The sequence below is a fragment of the Oryzias latipes genome, chromosome 11 (assembly GCF_053564925.1).
Source record: "Oryzias latipes strain Hd-rR chromosome 11, Olatipes_Hd-rR_3.1".
Lineage (NCBI taxonomy): Eukaryota > Metazoa > Chordata > Actinopteri > Beloniformes > Adrianichthyidae > Oryzias > Oryzias latipes.
In genome coordinates, this window is record NC_136247.1 from 25,038,706 (window position 1) to 25,058,708 (window position 20,003).

At 39.5% G+C, this 20,003-nt stretch overlaps 1 protein-coding gene across 50 annotated transcripts in view; it reads right to left on the bottom strand.

Moving 5' to 3' along the window:
* The window catches only part of rims2b (regulating synaptic membrane exocytosis 2b), a 41,049-nt gene that overhangs the window by 17,653 nt on the left and 3,393 nt on the right, over positions 1-20,003 (bottom strand). For 16 of the 50 annotated variants that reach the window (XM_078955062.1, XM_078955048.1, XM_023959586.2 and 13 more), the window contains exons 3-21: positions 16,798-16,830; positions 16,578-16,679; positions 16,011-16,221; positions 14,302-14,477; positions 12,557-12,737; positions 12,235-12,469; positions 11,881-12,159; positions 7,718-7,782; positions 7,497-7,616; positions 7,316-7,415; positions 5,846-5,969; positions 5,727-5,773; positions 5,547-5,635; positions 5,427-5,462; positions 3,923-4,053; positions 3,677-3,848; positions 3,420-3,579; positions 3,288-3,305; positions 1,268-1,336 (exon numbers count right to left, since the gene is read on the bottom strand). In XM_078955062.1, coding sequence (XP_078811188.1) covers positions 1,268-1,336; positions 3,288-3,305; positions 3,420-3,579; positions 3,677-3,848; positions 3,923-4,053; positions 5,427-5,462; positions 5,547-5,635; positions 5,727-5,773; positions 5,846-5,969; positions 7,316-7,415; positions 7,497-7,616; positions 7,718-7,782; positions 11,881-12,159; positions 12,235-12,469; positions 12,557-12,737; positions 14,302-14,477; positions 16,011-16,221; positions 16,578-16,679; positions 16,798-16,830 — 2,348 coding nt within the window. Of the gene's footprint in view, positions 1-1,267; positions 1,337-3,287; positions 3,306-3,419; positions 3,580-3,676; positions 3,849-3,922; positions 4,054-5,426; positions 5,463-5,546; positions 5,636-5,726; positions 5,774-5,845; positions 5,970-7,315; positions 7,416-7,496; positions 7,617-7,717; positions 7,783-11,880; positions 12,160-12,234; positions 12,470-12,556; positions 12,738-13,693; positions 13,835-14,301; positions 14,478-16,010; positions 16,222-16,577; positions 16,680-16,797; positions 16,831-20,003 lie in introns of those variants that run through there. The other 34 variants (XM_078955063.1, XM_078955049.1, XM_078955044.1 and 31 more) reach the window with 17 other exon arrangements.

Consider the following 20,003-nt stretch of genomic DNA (forward strand, 5'->3'; position numbering starts at 1 on the left):
AAAACACATTTTCACACAAAAACTAGACGTTTTGGTCATTTACAGACAACTCCGAAACATGGGGATTTGGACTTCAGACTTCTACCCGAGTCCCTCAAGTGAGGCCTGTCGTTGTGATATAAAAAAAGCCAAACGTACATTAAGTAATTACTATTTTCCACTGATCCGTGTTAAAGATACATTTTCAGTCGACTCGACACGTTTTCCACAATTCCTGAATCGGCTAATTTGAGTGTTTCGCAACAGACCAAGGCCATCTGTACATTGAGAGGGAGAGACTCATTAAACTAAAGACGTTTACAACAGATCATAGAGCTTTTTGTGGAGAAAGATCGCGACATGGACTCAAACAGTGAGGCCGAACAGGGTTTTCAATTTTTGTTTTGGTTTTTTTAAATAACATGGGAGTAAGTGAAAAAAAGTAAGTATTTGAAAACTAAATTTTAGGTCTTCAAGAATTATTTTTAAAATCATTTTCACAGACAACATTTGATGGTAATGGTAAATGGTGTATACTTATATAGCGCTTTCTACCTTCTTATGAAAGCCCAAAGCGCTTTACAGTCACAGTCCCATTCACCCATGCACACATGCACACACACATTCACACACTGATGGCGGCTCCGCTGCCGAACACTGGTGCCAGCCTCCCACCAGAGGCAAGGTGGGGTTCAGTGTCTTGCCCAAGGACACTTCGACACACAGGCGTGCAATGTGGGAATCGAACCTGCAATCTTACGATCATGGGTTGACCCATGATCGTACGATTGCCTACCGCTGCACCACGGCCGCCCCACTGGTTCTGCTTTCCTTTCTATACCCACTATGAGAACCAGGAAGAAGCAGGGGAACACTGTAGTGGGACTTCTTTAACAAACAATAAACAGAAAATAACTGCATGGAGAGGCTGAAACTCGAACCTCATGAACAGTTGTAGATCTGACGGGTGGAGCAGATGAACAGTGTAGTGGCTTTTCAAAACGTATTGGTGCTGAACACTCACTCGCTCCAGTTCTCAGTTTGTATCAGCAACAGATCCCTCTCAGAGCTGACAATTTAAAAACGTGTTGGAATTGATATAATTTACTAATACTTTAATTTTTTAATAAAAATCACTTAGGAAAACCCCAAAAATGGTTTTATATTACATAATGTTCAAACATTTCTCACGTTAGAATGTTTTAGAATGTCTTCATATGTTCTTTGTTTACGTTCTTGGTGTCTCACCACTGAAGGGCGGCGGCGGCGGCGGCGGCGTGGACTTTACCTGATATTACCCCGATGCCGTCTTCGCAGTCGTAGTCGGAGAACTCGCTGTCACTGATTCTCTGGGACCCTTCAGAGGGAGAGGTGTGGAGACACAGAGCCGAGATGTTAAAGCCCGTAAGCTGCTTGTCTGTAATCCTGAAGGAAGGTCAGCAAACCTGAAACCGTTAGACTGAGCAACCAGATTACAAACGTGGAACGGATAGCTTCTTCTTCAATGACAACAGTCTAGACAAGTTCAGTCTGTTCTAAAACATCTTTATGTCTGATCTATGAGCGAATATTTCTGATAGACTTTGATGTGATGTGCTGTGATGCGTTCACTGACCTCTTAACCAAACATGGAAACTTCTGTTTGCTATCTATCCCAACTTAAAACCATCTGCAATCTTTCTATAACACCAAACTCCCCAGATTCCCTCCAAAGAACCTTAAAGGCTGTCTGAAGAATCTAAAACCTCAATGTGAGTGTAGTGGACACTGATGTATTACTTTCAGAAGTGACAGATCATATTTTATTAGATCTATTGCAGAGCTTTATAACGTTTTTGACTTCGTGAGTAACCGAATTTTAAATTTGCAGAATTCATCCAAAAAGTTTCCTACATGAACCTGAAATACTGTTTATGTAAGGATGAGAGCATTTATCTTAAATTATTTGTATTTAATGCAACTTTTTGATGTTTGCATGTGTTGAGTTGTGTTTACCGTTAGTCTGTAAATTGATTTTCTCTATTTTGGCCTCTGCATTTTTTGTTCACCTCTGACTCTTTTTTGGACCCAACTGTTTATTTTACTGATTTCAGATCCATAATCTGATTTATTTCTATTTTTATTTCATATCTCCCTCTGCATTTGTGGTTTCATTCAGAAAAAACAAATACTAACACACTTGGTAAAACTATATAAAACACTTAAAGCAAAGAAGTCATTAAAACTATACACTAAAAATAAACTATATATTTTTGATAATTAAAGAATAAAACATACATTCTTAGGGAATCACAAATTCATATAAAACTTTGTATTTTTCACAAAACAAAGCCATCAGTAGTTAAAAAAAGCAAAGAATTAGTGCACTTGTGGAAATCATTTAAATGACAGCTTTGATAAGTCATAAATGAATTGCAATTAACTTTAATCTGAATTTTGCACATTAACTTTATGCTAAATGGGTTTTTAACACAAAACGTCTGTGGAACGCTTCATTTTTTACCTTAAAAATGTCATTTATAATTTAAATGTAGTGAAATCGAAAAATATGTAGGCGTGCCCCTGTTTTTCTTATTAATTCACTAGTTTTCCATAAAAGAAAAAGGAAACTATATTTTTTATTCAGTATTTTTTACTTTTTTATAATAATAATGCATTTACTTTTTTAGGTTTTCATTGACAGATTCCCCCAATTTTTTACCTTCTTGCCTCAGCTCTCCTATTATTGCATCTCCATCAACAAACCTATATTATATTCTACATTTTTAGTCATTTTCCATCTTTAATTCGTGCATGGTTGAATTTTTCTTCTGCATTTTCTTTAGCTCCTAAACAACATGAACAGTTATTAATTGAATGGACATACTGTATGTTTCACCTTCACTAGAAAGCAAACTATCTAAAAAGCCAGATTACAGTTCACAATCCAAGAGCAAACAAAGCAAACAAAAGTTAGTTTTAATCAATCGAAACATCTGGAGACTTGCATCAGTCAGGTGGGACACCAGTTGTTCCATCCCTCTAAAATAAATTAACTATTTCTATACAATGAGATACAATCTTAATCTTAATAAATTAAAAGTATATTTTCTGGTGAGCAGATTTTAAAAAAATCCCTATTATGGATTAAATTCATCTAATTTCGGCATTTCTCTGCTTTTGATTAATAAATTCAATGGAGATTCAACAGAGATGTCACAGAAAAAAGATGGCAAAGGATAGGCAAATAAAATAAAAATGAGCATGATGGCACAGCTGACATCTTCACAAGACATGAGCCACTCACACACACACACAGGTGTATTTACCTGAGTGATAATATTTGCCTGGCAAAGCGTAAAACAGAAGAAAAAGGCGACAGAGTGAACATGCGGAACTGAAAGTGAATAAAACAGCCGATGGCGTGGAATGGTCGGGCTGCCTGACGTGCCGTCACTCACTCTGGAGCCTCCTGCTGCTCTGCGACGGCTCGGCCTGCAGGCCTCTCCTCTGCGGGTACGGCGAGGCGTTGGGCAGCGGAAGAGAGGAAACGTCGTGAAGCTGCAGTTTGTACCAGTGAGGCTGGTCGTCCAGCAGGGCCGATTCCAGCTCGATCATGACCTGATGCGGAGAGGCGGCACAGAAAAAGCAGCAGACAAAGTCAGAAATGGCGTCCACCACGGCAACGTTTGACCTCCAAAGCTCTTCATGTCCTCACTTCTCCCAGGAACTGGCTCTCCTCCTCTCTGACCCGGGCCTGGTCCCACACGGTCAGCTCCAGCATCCGCTCTCTGAACTCTCGACGGTGCACCGGGGAGTACATGAACGTCTGGTTCCAGCGAGGTTCCAGTGACTTCTTCACCGTCTTTGTCCTCCGTTTGCTTTTATCGCTGCAGACAGAAAGACTTTTAATCAACCGGGAACAGAAGCTCTGACCCAAAACTAGCCCTGGCTGTCAGTTTACCTTCTGTCAGGAAGGAAGTAGATCTTCACATAGGGGTTTCGGGGTCGTCCATCGTCCCGAACGGGAAGTTCTTTGGCTCCAAGAATGGTGACGATGAGCTGATGACCGACTTTGTCGTACCACAGCTTTATCTACGGAAAAAAACATCATCATCACAACTCAGAACGTCAGAGCAGATCTCTGCAGAAGAGGCAAGAAAGAGGTACAGAGAAGAGGAAGAAACCGGATTTGGTCACTAAAGAAGCCTTAGAAAATAAACAAAAGATCAAAATAACACCAGGGAGAAGAAAGCCCTTCTGAACAAACCAAGGAATGCAGCAGAATATGAACAGTTTTAAAGACGCCCAACAGTGATGAGCCACACAAGAATCCCTGACAGCAAAGCAGGAATCTAAGGCAGCGGTCTCCAACCTGTCAGGCCACAGACCGGTTTCATGTCAGAGATTTTTTTCACGGACGGGCTTATTTTTTTCCCCGTTAGTCTCTTGTTTCCCTTAAAGTCCCCCTCTGATCATCTTTTGACCTATTTTAAAAGCTTTCCCAGTGGTCATTTAAGACCTTATAGACCCGCCCTGTCTATTTTCTAACTATATTATCACAAAAAAGCACTTTTTTTATCTGGATTATATCATCATCCCCCGATTCATAACAAATTGAACAAAGACCTTTTTTTAAAAATAAAAACGTGGTGTTTTAATTATGATTAAGAATATTTTAACCAATATCCCATAACCTAAATGTCTTTAAAAGCCATATTTTATGTTTATTTATTGCCTCCGTTGCCAAAATCTCCTTGTGTTAAATCAACGGTACAGACGCGATCTGAGGTCCAGTGGGACGATGTACCCGTCTGAACCAAATCGCCCCACAGTTCCTTTCAGCGGGGCAACGATTAAAAAAGGTCCCCTGATTTTATTCTTGTTTTTATTTTTACCCTCTCTGGTTAACGCGGGACAGCAAGCCTTCAAAGTCGGTCAGAGAGAAACACATTTGGGACTTTAACTTTACGTTTAATTTTAAATTCAATTCATTTGTTCTCTTGTAACAAATGTAAAATACTCAAAAAACATGATTTTCCAAAGTACGTTTGTTTTTGGTTAACTTTGTAAGCTCTGAGGTTTTTATTTAGCGAGTGAAATAATATGCATCAAAAATGAGTCCAATGGGGTGGAGAGAAAGTAGTTTTTCAAAATAAAACTTCCTTTAGAATCAGATTATAAATAAAATGGGGGGGGGGGGGGGGGGGTAGGCTGTGATTTTTTTTCTCTCTGTTGCCTGATACCAAATGTTGTACCGGTCCGTGTCCTGGTTGGGGACTACTGCTCTAGACTAGCCGATAAGGAAATCACCATACCATCTTAAACATGAAAACAGGATTTCTAAAAGTCTAAATCTCCTCACACTACTAACATCCTACATTTCTCTGCATCCTGTTGACTAAACTAACTGCAGAACAAGCAAACGCGGGACGCAGACGCTCTCTCCATTCTGGTCTGCAGGTTACCTGAATTCTGGGAACCAGAGGACACTTGTTCACAGCCTGAAAACACACACCGCCATCAAAACCACTGTTAATGGACGGCTGGGAACCATTCGTGGCGCACTGCATTCTGGGTAAACTTACAGAGACCTGTCCGGACAGAACGCTGGGGCTCATGGGAGACGTGACGGAGATGGATGGACCAACTTTTTGAGACTCAAAGGAGCTCGAACCTGAAGACAGGAAGCGCAACCGCGGAAATAAAAGCGTTGAATGCGATTTCCCAATTTTGAATGCATCTAGGAGGTTTTGGGCAATACTTACTGGAGTCCATGTGAACATGTGAGCCGTCTGCTGGTCTGGACGTGTTTCTGAAAAACACAACAGTCAAATGAGACAAACCCTTTTTGTCTCTAAAATGTCAAATGGGAAGTGAAACCCACCCAATGGGTCGACACACCACCAGCTCCACCTGCGGTTCTGGTTTGGATTCCATGATGATGTTGTAGACCTCATTAAATGTGGCCCCCTGAAGAACCCTGCCGTTCCACTCCAGAACCTGATCCCCTGCAAAACATTTTTTTTTTTGAAGGAAACATTTCTATGACTGTCTCCATCAGCCGGATTTAGCTTTAAAACGAGATTTTTCCCATAATTCAGTTCGTGTTTCTAATGAAAAAATTACTCTAAAGATGTGACTGAATATTCCAATCAAAAACAAAAGCAAATATTGGCAATCATTTTCAATTCCAACAGGAAGTCTTTAAATTAATAGTTTTTTTTGGGTTCAAACTGCCTATTTTTACAAAGAAACATCCTTCAATTTGATGTTAAGGAAATAAAACAGGTAGAGCAACATTTATACTTTTTTTATTAAATATTTAAACTTTATTTAAACAGCTAAAGATCAGGATCTCTATTAAAAATGTAATCTGGCCGAAAAGTCAGAAGTAAAAATAAAACAGTTTAAAAATTAGAAAAATAAATGATAAAAACTGTAGACTTTTTTTTACAGTAGTAAAAAACAGAAAATTAATAAATTAGAGGCATAAAGTACTGTTTAACAGTTGATAAGATAATACAAAAAGAAAAATAAAATCAGCTTTATCTCAGTTTTTGGGTGGTATAGCAGAACTACAAGTTTCTATAAATTGGTTGACAGAGGGGAAAAAAAGATAAAAGTCATTTGAGTGACTTCTTTACTTTTGCTGGAGAGAGCTTAAATAAAGCCCACAATCTTTTTGTCTGCATTTCTCTAGATTTGCTTTTGTCCACTTTTGTTTCACTTTTTACAGTAAATCCCAAAGATGTTTTTTTTTGTTTGTTTTTTTGGGTGTCTGTGTGAGAAAATAATGTTTGAATCTCTCTTAAAGCGTTTTAAAAATGACCCCAATGCATTCTGGATCCTTTAACGTCCAGATTACCAGCAAAGCAAATGTCCCTTCTGTAGAGGATATTTTTAAACAAAGTATATATTCAAACCGCTGAATTCCACTAAATTAACACCTGTATGGGGCTTTTCAATAATACCACATGTGAAGGGGCGGGGCTTTGGGAGTTGCAGTTTTAGGTGGAATTAAAAAAAATTGATTGGACAAGATTTTTTTCTGGTACTATTTTCTGGTACTATATATATATATATATATATGAACCCATGCAGACTGTCACAAACCATCATTATTTATGTTTTATATGTAATTGTTCAGTCTTGGAGATGTAATCAGCCTTCACTCATTATTGAAATTGCTTTATTCCCCACATAAAAACTCTATATTCCCACTATTTTTAATTTGCATTTTATTTGATTATTCATACATCCATGTGCCACATTAGAAAATCCGTTTGTAACATAAATATTGATAGTAAATTAACAAAACCACAAATAAAATCACAAAAGTCCTCCAGGAGTTTACCTGGTCTCAGGTGTCCCACGGTGTCGGCCAAACTTCCTCTCTTCACCTTCGTGATGAACGCACAGAGGCGGCCAGACTCCGTCATCTTTCCCCCGACAACCTGAGGTGGACATAACTCATGAGCAAGGCACTCCAGCTGATTCCAAAAACACGTGGAACGTTTAAGGAATAAGAGTCGAACCTTCAGCCCCAGCAGCGCTCCCGTATCGGCAGGAACCGTCCCGTCCTTCATCCGTTTGTTTAGAACGATTCGACCAATCAGGCGCTCGCCATCTTTGGATGGTTGCCACGTCACCGGCTGCTAATGAGTGACAAAAGTAAAGAAAATTCATATTTTCTCATTTCTGTTGTCTTTATGCAGCTTTTGTGTCTATCGTACTGATGTGTGTGGTAGGAACGCACCAAAGACATGGGGGGAGGCTCGCCATGCCAGGAGCTGTGGTCCCACCATTGGCTCTCCATGTCTCCTGGCAGAAAAAATATTAGAACAAACCCGCATGACCTTTGCCAACTGTCTAAACACAGAATGAGGACTACAAAAAAAATATTGGTAACACTTCCTTTAACAGGACAGTACTTTCAGGGTAGTTAGGTGGTATTTATATGGTACTTTTTTGTACCTTATGGGTACTTACAGGGTACTTGCTGAATATTTATGTGGAACTAGTTGTACAAAAAAAAGGGGGACTAACTTTTTTTAGGGTTATTTTAACTCAGAATAAAGGTTCAAATGAAACTAGTATAACCGAAAAAAATGATGTCTTGCTCCAAATTGAATACCAAGTAGGTATAATTTAAAAACGCAGTAGGTACCATATCAGTATGAAGCAAATAGTACTATATAAACACACAGCATCTACTATGTAAGTACCCATTAGGTACAACAGACATACCATGTAATTGGCCCTCGAAGTACTGTACTTCAAAAGGAAGCGTTAAAATAGTAAATAAACTTTCAACTCCTTGAAACTCGAAAAAGTTGCAAATGTGTTTAATAAATGACTGTATTGAATTTTTTTTCTTCATTTTTATAACCTGTTTTTCAACCGGTTATTTAAAGACCCACTCCAATAAAATTGTATTTGTGACGTTGAAAATCTGCTGGGCGGGGCCACCTGCTCCCCGCTCTGCTCCATTCTGATGTATCCACTTGCACACTAACTAATAGATCCATGAACGTCTTTGTTTTTCCTCATCTGAGCTGGAATCTGGATCAAAAGGCACAGCTGGATAGCTTCGATAATGCTCACCAGTTTTATTACACCGCTAATGTTAGGTTGGGGGTGTGAGGGGCTGTAAGCTAGCCTGAGAGCATGTAAACAAAGAGCTCTCAGTAATGGGGAGAGGAACGGTCCCGCCCACAACTCAGTGGTGGACTTCTAATGAACTCCTGTCAGTCTGCAAAAACACTATTACCTAGATTAGAAAACCACACCGTTTCTTTTTATTTTTGGCTAAAAATGGCAAAACCGTAATTAGAAAACCACTGGGAATGCTTTGACAACACATCAACGGATAACCAGTGTGGGTCTTTAACATTTCTAGAAAATGTCACCTAAAAGAGTCACACAAACACAACTGTAAGACCTGAAATGAGCATCTGAATCTGCAGGTGACCTGTGAGACTTCCTGTCATTCAAAAATCCACATTCAGAGAATAAATGTGCCCCGCAAAGCTCTGAACTTCCCGACAGGTTTCCTGTGCACCTTCTGAGATACTCACAGGTTGGTGAAGACGCCATGAAAAATCAGAGCAGGACTGAGTGGAGGAAGAGGAGATTCTTGGCTTTCCCTCTCACCAAATCCAGGAGTTTGGTTTGCTCTGAGCTCTGCTTGCAGGTTGTAAGGTAGTTCATAGTCTCTGTAAAGAGATTACTTGTTCCCAGACCCAGAGTCCATCTTCCTGCTGCTGATCTGACAGTAACAGAACCAGCTGTTGGTGTGGGGTTTTCACGTTTCTATCGAGACAGATGCTTCAACTGGAATCTTCTCAAATTCAAGATTTAATTTTTTCACTGCAATAAATAATAATGAAAAAATCAAATTTCCCAGAAATCCTGCATCCTAACAGGAAACCACCAAGACTCCAGATGAGCGGCACGTCCGGCCTCGGTGAGTCCACAGAGTTATAGCTGAGGGATGGTCCACCATCGTGCTGCTTCCTGCACCGTGCGACTCCTGATAATCCACACTCTTCTCTCCTAATCCAATTGAAGGAGAGCAGTGGCGGTGATTTGATGGTCAAGACGAGCCAGAACCAAAGCCCAGGTGACTCAATCATGCCTGGAACGGCGGCATCATTTCCCCCAGTTTTTTCGTGGATGAAGCCCGGTCAGCGAAGCATCTTCAGGCCACCACAGAACTTCTGCTGTGAACGAAAGGGGAGTGCCCAGGAGACCTCTGAGCCAATCAGAGCTCATAATCTCTGACCCTGTGACACTGAAGCAGCAGCTTAAGTCATCAGCATGATTCCTGACTTCCTGAGGGAAAACCCGCGTCAGCTGCATCACGTCTGACAGAACGCGCTCAGGCAAATGATCCAAAAACTTTCAGACAGAACCACAGACAGATCTGAGTTATGGAGAACAAAGCCGAGGACCACGTCTGGGATTTAAGAAACTCCAAAACCCACAATCCTTTTCCCTTCAAGAACCTCTCATCTCAGAACTCTGTTGTAAAGCCAGAACTCTCACTCACAAACCTGACAGAAAATAATATCACAAGTACAAGGAGAATGTTTGGAATTTTAGAACCACACGAAGACAACAAAAACAACAACAGAACCTCCAGGAAAGATGGCAACATCAGACAAAAATTATGGAGGCCCAACAACGCACTTCAAGATATCACTGGACTGATTCCCTGATGGTTCCAGGTTCTGATCCAGGTGATCAGCAGCGGCAAGCAGAACAGGTAAAGGTGGAAGACCAGGAGAAAGGTTTCTCTGAGTTTGGCAGCCTTCAGGTCAATAAGAAATCTTTAAAAACTCAGTTAAAGTTTATGGTTGTTATGGGAACAACCAAATCCAAAGAACTGTCCCTGGACTGAAAGCAGCCATAAAGAACTTCAAGGAGCTCCCAAAATGAGGTCCAGCTGGTTTTAGAAGGCTTGAGTTCACGGTGAAGCCCTCTAGAGTGAGAGGGAGGAAGTGCAGGTGAATCTGGTTGGAGGTGAAGCCAGCTTCTGCTGTAAGAAGATAATCTCACTGAGCTCATTTAGAAAGGAGAGAAAAAGTTCTGAGATCCAACTCTCTCTTTCTTTTATTATCTCTTAAAGCAGAAAATGTTACCTGGAAAACCTTTTACCTTTTCGAAATTCACTTTTTTGAGTTGATGATCATGTGTAGGTACATTTTTTTACAATTTATTCTTGTTTTAGTCATTTTAACATGCTTGTTGTAATATATTTTTTGGTTTTTATTGAGTTTTTATTCAGCTACAAATTAATTGGTTGTATTTTATTTATTATTTATTTTGTAGTGATACATATTGTCACTGGAAATTATTGTTTTTGTGTATGAATCATGCACTGAATGGTGTATTAATTGATTGATGTACCACAATGAAAAATGAAAAAACAATCATATTTTTACAATTTAAAATTACAGCTTCAGAAGTCAAAGCTTCCTTTGATATTTACTGTTCAAATATCAAAATAAAAAAAATAGAACTTAAATTCTCAGCAAAGCCAAATTAGATTATAACAATTAACTTCAACAAATTTTTGAGATTTTTTAAAATAGTGAATTATTATTTTTTTGGGCCAAAAAGTGAAATTGTTTCTGTATAGTAATGCATCCTAAATGCAAAAAAATTATATTTATGGATTGAGACTATATGCATGATTCGCAGGCTTTTACTTATTTACCTAATTATCTAGCTAAAGGTTAAGATTTTTGTTATATACCACTCACACTACCACTAGATGGATGAACTCCAATGAAATTTGTGTTTTTGGGACATTTTCCTGATGATGGAGGACATAAATAAATATATTTTTTTAACTTGTTCTGTCCAACAGCTGAGCAAACAGATTAGTAAATAAATAAAATTAAACTGAAATTGATATTCCTATATTTCCTTTTAAATGACCTCTGTGACTATTCAGCTGCTTCCTTTGTCATCAGATCAATGTAAAATGCTAAAAAAAGCAACGAAATGACCTAATTTTATGTCCCTGAAGTGTAATTTCTGCTTTATTTTAATTGTTTTTCATCAAAGCAGATTTGGCTGAGTTTCTATCAAGTATAGCAACATTTTTGATGAATGAAAGGAGATTTTTTTGAATAAATCATAAAAAAACTTGGTGAAAATAAATTAATAAAAGAAAACATAAACTAGGTTTTATGTTTATTATTATTCCAGTTCAGAACTGGTTTTCCTGAATCCTCTGTAGCAGTGTGGCACCAGTTTTCTCACTTCACAATCCTGTTTTTTGTCAAACGTTTCGCCTATTCAGTTCCCCTTTTTCTCCTTACAGATGGCTCGTAGTTAAACTGGAATAAATAGAACCGTTTATTTATGAGAATCTGCATCCGTCAGGTTGGTCAGGTTGAGTCGACTTACTGTCGTGTTCATCGCAGCTGGTGTAGTCGGGCGTCACGAGCTCCTCCTCCGAGCTGCTGAAGCTGCCGATCACATGCATCTTTCCCATCATGCACCCTCTCTGTGCCATGTTGTCTCCGGCCGGCTTCCTCTTGAGGGCGGAGCTGGGATCCAGGTGTTGCTGCGGCAGGGGGCTGCGGCGGGGGGACGTAGGGCTCATGTGGTTGACCGTCCGGTCCACAGATAATGACCTCTGACCTCCAGAGCCAAGCAGCCCCTGAGGCCGATTCTGACGGGAGGCTGAGAGAGGAACCACGGCTCAGACCGGGAGTGGTCAAAAAACAGAGGAATTGAGGGGGGGTATTCCTGTCCTACCTATGTGCCTCAGAGCCAGGTGTTCAGGCTCAGCTGTGGCTAAGGACACGTCACTGTGGCGGCGCTGGTGGCGCACCCGACCGACCTGAGCCAGCATCCTCATGGTCTCCTCGCTCGGCTGCGGCTTCACTGGGTATCGAGCTAAGTTTGGATCGCTGCGGTAGCGAGCCTGGAACTCCTCCTCCTGCCGCCGCCGCAGCTCGCGGTCGACCAGAACCTGGTCCAGGGGGTGGTCCTAGTCCAGAAAAGGTAAAGTCGTTTCCTAAACTCAAAAACAACACATTAAACACATCTAAATAAAAAAATGACGACTTCCTCCCACCTGTGAGTGCCAGCGGCCTCGTCCATCTCTGATGGGTCGTCGGCTCGCTCGCAGCTCTTCCTCCCCGTTGCCATGGTAGCTATGCGGTAAGCGAGCACGGCGGTCCAGGCCATGGTCAGAGGGAGAGCGAGGCATCCTGTCCGCCATAGCATCAAAATACAGACCAGTGGGGCTCCGCCTCCTGTCGAAAACGACAAACACAACATTAGAGAGTGGAGGAGGGGCTTATCAGATACGGGTCACGCCTTTCTCCTTATTTGGTCTTAAATATTCAGTTATATATAATACTTAAAGTCAGCTTGCTCATTGTTTCTGACATTTGGAGCAAAAAAAGTTTCATATTTGTGTTTGTTTATTTCATATGACTTTGATTCTTATTTTTTAAATAAATTAATACTAAAACAAATCTCTGCATAGAAATATTAGTGTACATCGCACAAATTAACTGGTGCTTCAAATTAATTAAGTCATATTTTACTTTTACTGATACAATAATAATCCCAATAAATAACAGCAAACAGTAAATCTTTAACAAGAAAACACTTATTTCTGAATTTTCTTAAAAAGTGATAATCAAACAGATCTTATAAATGTTGTGAATAATTTACTAATCATGGATAAATAAACTGTCTATTAGTTTAAATTAAACAATCATTGTTGGTAATTATAGAGAAAATCTACAATCTCATATGCACTGGAATGACAAAAATAGAAAAGGTTTCTATTACTGTAATAGTGGTGCAGCGATTGACCTCTAATCACAAGATTGCCGGTTCATTTCCAAAGTGTCATTGGGCAAAACAATGAACACTGTTTACAATGTTTGAAAACAAAGGTACACATTGAAAATTATTAGGTTATTACTACCTTTTTGCGAATAAAATTAGTTTTGCAATCAAAATATGACTTTTCTTTGAAAAACTAACACTTTGATGTTCAATAAGTGGGAAAAATAATTCATTGCAGCTAATTGCTCATTTTAAACCCAACCGTCTTTGTTGTGCCGCCTCATGAAACGCAAACTTTAAATACAGAAGCATCTTACATGCGTGCGTGCTAAAACCCAGTCAAAATGTATTATGACACATGATGTTAAAATTCCTTTGACAGAGACAAAAAAAAATATGTGCGTCTTACTGTTTTCGTGTCATCTTAAAGGTTTGCAGCTTCATGGCGGTTCAACACAGGGCACATTGACAAACATTAATGCACACACTCAGCAGGTTTATTGCAGGCAGCTGGAACACAGAGGATGCCCCGCCCACACTGCATGAAGCCACTCCCCCCCCTTCAGCCACGGTCTCTCCCGCACAGGAAGTGACATCCGTTGCTGTTAGCCTTGTCTGTTAGCATGCCGTATTTGGCAACAGCAGTAATCCCTTGTGAGCTGCTGGATTATTATTCTGTTAATCTGATTACTGCGGGTGCCTGTACACCATGTGAATTGTGTGGTGCGACTGGTGTGTGTGTGTTGGGTGTACGTGTTTGTTTTGTGATCTAATTAGGACCAATGCATGCCGAAAATACCCCTTTAAGGTTTTGTTGACGCTTATTCTGCCTGCAGACACAACTGAGGGTTAAATCAGTTATAATTTAGCAACTCTTACTGTCATTTCATAAATGTCAGATATTATGTGTTTAGTAAAATTACTTTAAAATCTGGTTATGCTTTTAAGTGTATAATAGATCTAATAAACTTTCATGTATGAGTATTTTATCAATTTTTTAAATAATTCTGTACTCACTGCTCCATGGCTCCATTACTGAGGGATGCCTTGGGCCCTGGAGGCCCCTGGGTTTGTGGGTGGGGAGCCCCGTGGGAGCCATGATCGACAGACAGCAGTGAGGTGTTGGAGTAGAACTCCCCTGACCGAGTGAGGATCTCCTGCTGCTTTCTGCAAACGTTGCACACCCACATCACCTGAAACAAAGAAGGGTTTGGTTATATTGTGTTACCGAGCAAAAAAAAAAAAAAAAAGCTACAAAAATGAATAATTATCCAGTTTTTATCTTTAGACCTTTAAGCAGAGACATTAAACAAGATGCAAAAATTGTGTTTTTATAAAGTTTTGATAGCAAATGCATGTCCTTTCTTGGTTTATTGGACATTTATAGCAGCTAAGAATACAGTTTTAAGTAGGAAAGGTGTACAAACTGCGGCCGGCCTTGCTTTTGTTTTTCTCGTGATGACGATATCTACTATCAAGTCATCCCATGAGAAAAAAATCCTTGTGATAATACGATTAAAGAAACGAGAAATAATGAGAATTGTTTTTCTCGTGATAACGTGACAGTAGATGCTGTTCTCACGAGAAAACTGGAAAAAAAAAAACTAAATTCCAAAAAGTCGTTTGGGGCTTCCGGGAAAAAAAGGAGACCTTGAAAAATATCAGTTTACATTTTAAAAAATTGCTTTTTTAGCCTCATGCTTCTGAAAATATTCCCACTTTCATTCACATTGTGGTAAACTACTTTTTTGAAATCTGTATACAAAACAATCAGTTTTCTTTGTCATACAGATGAAGAGAAAGTATCTCACTGAGCTATCAATGCTTCTTACTCAATATGGGTGGGGCTCCATCTGGTGTCCAACTGAATGGTGTGTATCGGCTAGAGTCTGACAACATATCGTGATACGTGTGAAAAGAAATATCGTGATATATCGCTGAATCGATTTTTCCCTACATCCCTAGTCCGACTCATTGGCTTTATAAGAGAACCGGACCTAGTGAGTTTGACTTCACCCATAGAAGATGTTGGAGCCAGACATCGTCAGTAAGCAGTGATTGGTCTAAGCCGGTCCGAGTCATAGTTTCTATGGCAAACGCTCTCGCCAATCAGGAGTGGGCTTGTTGGAAAGCCACACCCCTACCACTTGAAAGCAGGCTACACAAAAAATCTCTTTCAATCAAACGTTTTGAACCTTGGGTGGGGGTCAGCAGGCTCCACCTACTTTTATTAAGGCATCTGATTGGTCGATTTATAACTTGAGCTCCAGAAAAAAAAAAATGAAAAAAATGGGGATTATTAAGAACACGTTGAAAAACAAAAGTATTAGAGCAAGAATGGTTGTTCTGACAAACAGGGGGAGGGGCCAATCAGTCCAGCTAAGATGACCTTCTGTTTGACGAACACATTGAGGTTGCAGTTATTTACCAAAATGCCCAACCATCTATCCATTTTCTGAACTTTCTTCATCACTTTTGGGTCAAGGTTGCTGGAGCCTATCCAACAAGCAATTTACTGAATAAAAGTAAAGAAAAAAATACTATAAACTGCAGGTATTTTGACCAAAAAGATTTATAAATCCTTTTCTTTTAAAGTCCTAAAAGTTTCTTATTTGTTGCTTCTTCATTATCAATTAAACAAACGGCGAGATTTTATTTGACTTCAAAAGCTTTTTGGCAGAAAATCCACGCAATAACTTTTGTGAAGAAGTAATTTAATCAAAAACCTTGTTGGCTCTCAGGGAGACACGCCCCCCACAGCGGGCGCAGAAGCGGCTCTGACAGTAACAGCAGGCCCTGCCGCAGCCGTCTGCAAACTTGGTCTTGTGACAGATGCCGCAGGTGGGAGACTCCGCCCTCGCCGTGTGAGCCACCGGAGGCTCCTCCCCCAACTTTTTCACCTGGTCTTTGTACATCTCGAACTGCTGATGTAACTTTCTGTGGAGGAGCACAGAGATTATCAGAAATGTAAACGTCAGATTATACAGATTAGGCTGATTGAAGAGGCAGACAGATCTCAGCTATTTTTTTTGGTAATTTTGCAGGAACTACACAAAACGTGGGATTATTTTGTTAAAATTAATAGATTTTGGAGGCAGATAAAAAAAAAAGGCTGATAGTTTTTTATTTTCTGGTTTCGAATAGCAAAACCCGAATATATGAACCCTTTTATGTGCATTTCCATGAATAAACTCAACTCAGTTTTTGATAAAAGCAAAATTTTACGGGTTTCTTTGTTTTTGGGCTCAGCTAAAACCATCCTGAGCTCAATCCAACTCCTGGTTTTTACTCACGTCTGCGACTCGCTGTCAGTTGGACTTTTAACCTGCAGAACCTCGGACACATTGGCAGCAACGTTATTGACCAACTGACTGAACCCTGAGAGTGGATTCCACCTGTCCAGGTAACACAGACAGTCAGCTGACGCAGGGCGGCCAAGGGGACGGAAAGGGGCAGTTTTCAGGGAGAGCAGTTAAAACAGGTGAGTTTTGGGACAGCTGCACAGATACTCACAACGCCGAGGGAGGTTTCCCTTCCTCCTGATCCCTGCAGGACCCCACACGGTGAGGATGATGATGAAATAAAATCAAAAAGTGATGTCAGAACAGAAAAAAACATCAACTTAAACAACAAAATGTCAGAAAAATGAAAAAAAAAACCCTGATGAGGTGAGCTGGTGATATGAAGGGTTTTGCTTTTCTTACGTCTGTGAAGTCTTTCACAGTAAGTTTTTACCTATACAACTAGGAACTGAAGTTCCGCTTGGACTGCTGCACAATATTATGCTTGAATATCAAGAATTAGTTGCAAAGGACTCTGCAAAGCATTGATCATAGCAGGATTTAGTGTGTTTTTTGAACAAAATTTGAAAAAGGCCATCGAAAACAAACTGTTCTCTCTAATGAACCTTGATTTTCAGCTAAACGTGAAGGTCACAGCAGTGGCGCCACCAGGGGGTGGCCAGGGGTGGCCACGGCCACCCCTCTCCGACACCTGGCCACCCCAGTGGCCACCCCACGGACACCCCAGTAGCCACTATAAACTGTGGTAGCATCAGTTGTGCGTTTCATCCCAAATGCACAGCCAGCAAGCTGGCACATCGCTCTGATTACCTAAACCGGCCCTCACCCCCTCCCCTCCCTGCTGCCTTTGAGTGCGCAGACATCTACAGAGGAGCCGCTGGACGCAGAATGAATAAGACGCGTGGTTCACTTCCGCGTTCGAACCCTCAGATCCTCCGGGCCGGTCAGATAAAAGAACCAGTCTCAGTCACTAAAGATGAACTTTCTTTATTACTTTTTCCTTAAGTCCAAAACGGCGACTGACCGCGCGTGTATGCGCTCCACACCCTCACACGCGCTATCCCCCCTCTCTTCCTGCATCGCGCGAGCACCGGTTTCAGCACGCACACACACGCGTGCGCGCGAGAGCGCACGCACGCACACACAATCAAACATCCCAAAATGCTACGTTTCTTTTCCTGTTAAATATTTTCCGTGGGTCTTTAACAATCTGTTTACTGTACTTTAGATCTGTATAGATAGATAGATAGATAGATAGATAGATAGATAGATAGATAGATAGATAGATAGATAGATAGATAGATAGATAGATAGATAGATAGATAGATAGATAGATAGATAGATAGATAGATAGATAGATAGATAGATAGATAGATAGATAGATAGATAGATAGATAGATAGATAGATAGATAGATAGATAGATAGATAGATAGATAGATAGATAGATAGATAGATAGATAGATAGATAGATAGATAGATAGATAGATAGATAGATAGATAGATAGATAGATAGATAGATAGATAGATAGATAGATAGATAGATAGATAGATAGATAGATAGATAGATAGATAGATAGATAGATAGATAGATAGATAGATAGATGACTTTATTAATCCCACAATGGGGAAATTTCATTTATCTGTGGCAGCAACACGACATTCAGAAATAATCTGTATAATATAACATCAATAAAGGACATCACAAATGACATTTATATTAAATAATTAAAAATATCACTGAAAATTATTATGAAAAATTATTATCAAAAATTAGATTCTTATTAAATAAAGAAATATATATTAAATATTAAATAAACACAGCTGCAAAGGTGTAAAAACATGCGGTCTGCAAAACATGTAAACCCAGTGTGCAAATACTTGGTGCAAATACGCCACATCATCAGCGGCGGTGGATGTGTCATTACTTCTTATTAATAAGTAAAAAAAGGATGTCCCTGTCACAAGCCACTCATTTTCATGGCACTATTTAAGCACTGGTTGTTGTGTTACCGCAACATTTTGATGTGTTTTTGTTTGCACAGAGTTACCTATAGTCATTAGTTGATGCTTGTGTCTGTCCATTTTCAGAGAATGAAGAGAAATTGAACATATATTCTTATTTTAAGAATAAAAGTGCAGCAGAAGGAGTGAAAGAGATGGTAGGGGAGCAACAGAGGAGTAGTGAGGAGGAGGAAGATGAGACAGAGCAGCATGAATGACAGAAGAGAATGAGGAAGACAAAGATGAGACGGCATCAGAGGAGGGACAGTCAGCATCATCGGTCAGAGAAGCAAGGCAGAACTCAGCATATGCATTGGCTCCACCTGTTCCTGGACCAACTGGTGAAGTTAGAATTATGTTACCCTAATAATAAAAACATTTCATGATTATAAGTCTGAATAGAAATGTCTACAGATATAATTAATAATTAGAATGATATTTTTATTATTATTTCAGAACAACAGATTTCATTTTTTGTTCATTATAGATATCTCTCAGTCAAGAGCCGAACACCCCAAGCAGACACACCTAAGCATTAAATATAAACAAAAAAAAATAAATATAAATCAGTAGTAGTATCTACTAATGGTATCTACTAGTATCTATTAGTTATTATACTAGTAGTATCTACTATAAGTTCATGTTCTACAAAATATCAGTAGGCATTTATCTTTCTGTTGGTTTTCTAAAGGTTGTTTTACTACGTTTGGTAGAATGAATTTTAAAAATATAGCTCATGGTTTTTGTGTGCCACCCCAAGATTTAATGTGGCCCCCCACTGGCCACCCCCATGAAAAATTTCTGGAGGCGCCACTGGGTCACAGGGTCAGAATCTCTCACGTTAACATGGCATTGCAATTTAAGGACATCAATTAACCTATGAAACATGTTTTCATTTAAAACTAGGGTGCTAGCCACTACACCACCGTGCAACCCAACCCTTGGGTGTCATTGAGCTATACTATTCTGGGCTTTATTGCATCTTGGGTAGCAGCAATTAACGGCAGCTAAAAAATTTAATTAAAAAAACCAAAAATAGTTAAAACAATTACAAAAAGAAGACAAGAAATGTGGCATGATGGAAATAACTGGAAAACAGTCATTTTAAAAAACCATAAAACACTGACAAGACCAAGATAAATGACAGAAATTAGATTAAAAAGATGGAAAAATTAAAAAAAAAACACAGAAAACCCACACTACTTCTTGGCAAAGTGTTTTTTTTTTTTCTTGAAATTAGCTTTTAACCAAAGCATTTTGCTGATTTCAAAAACGGCTTCGATCTTTAATAAATCATCTTCTGAATGTTTCATGTTGAATCTACAACCCCAAAAATCTCTCCATCATATAAAAATAAAGAAAATAAAAAATGTGATAAACAAGATTTATTTTCACATATAGAATGAAATTTTCCA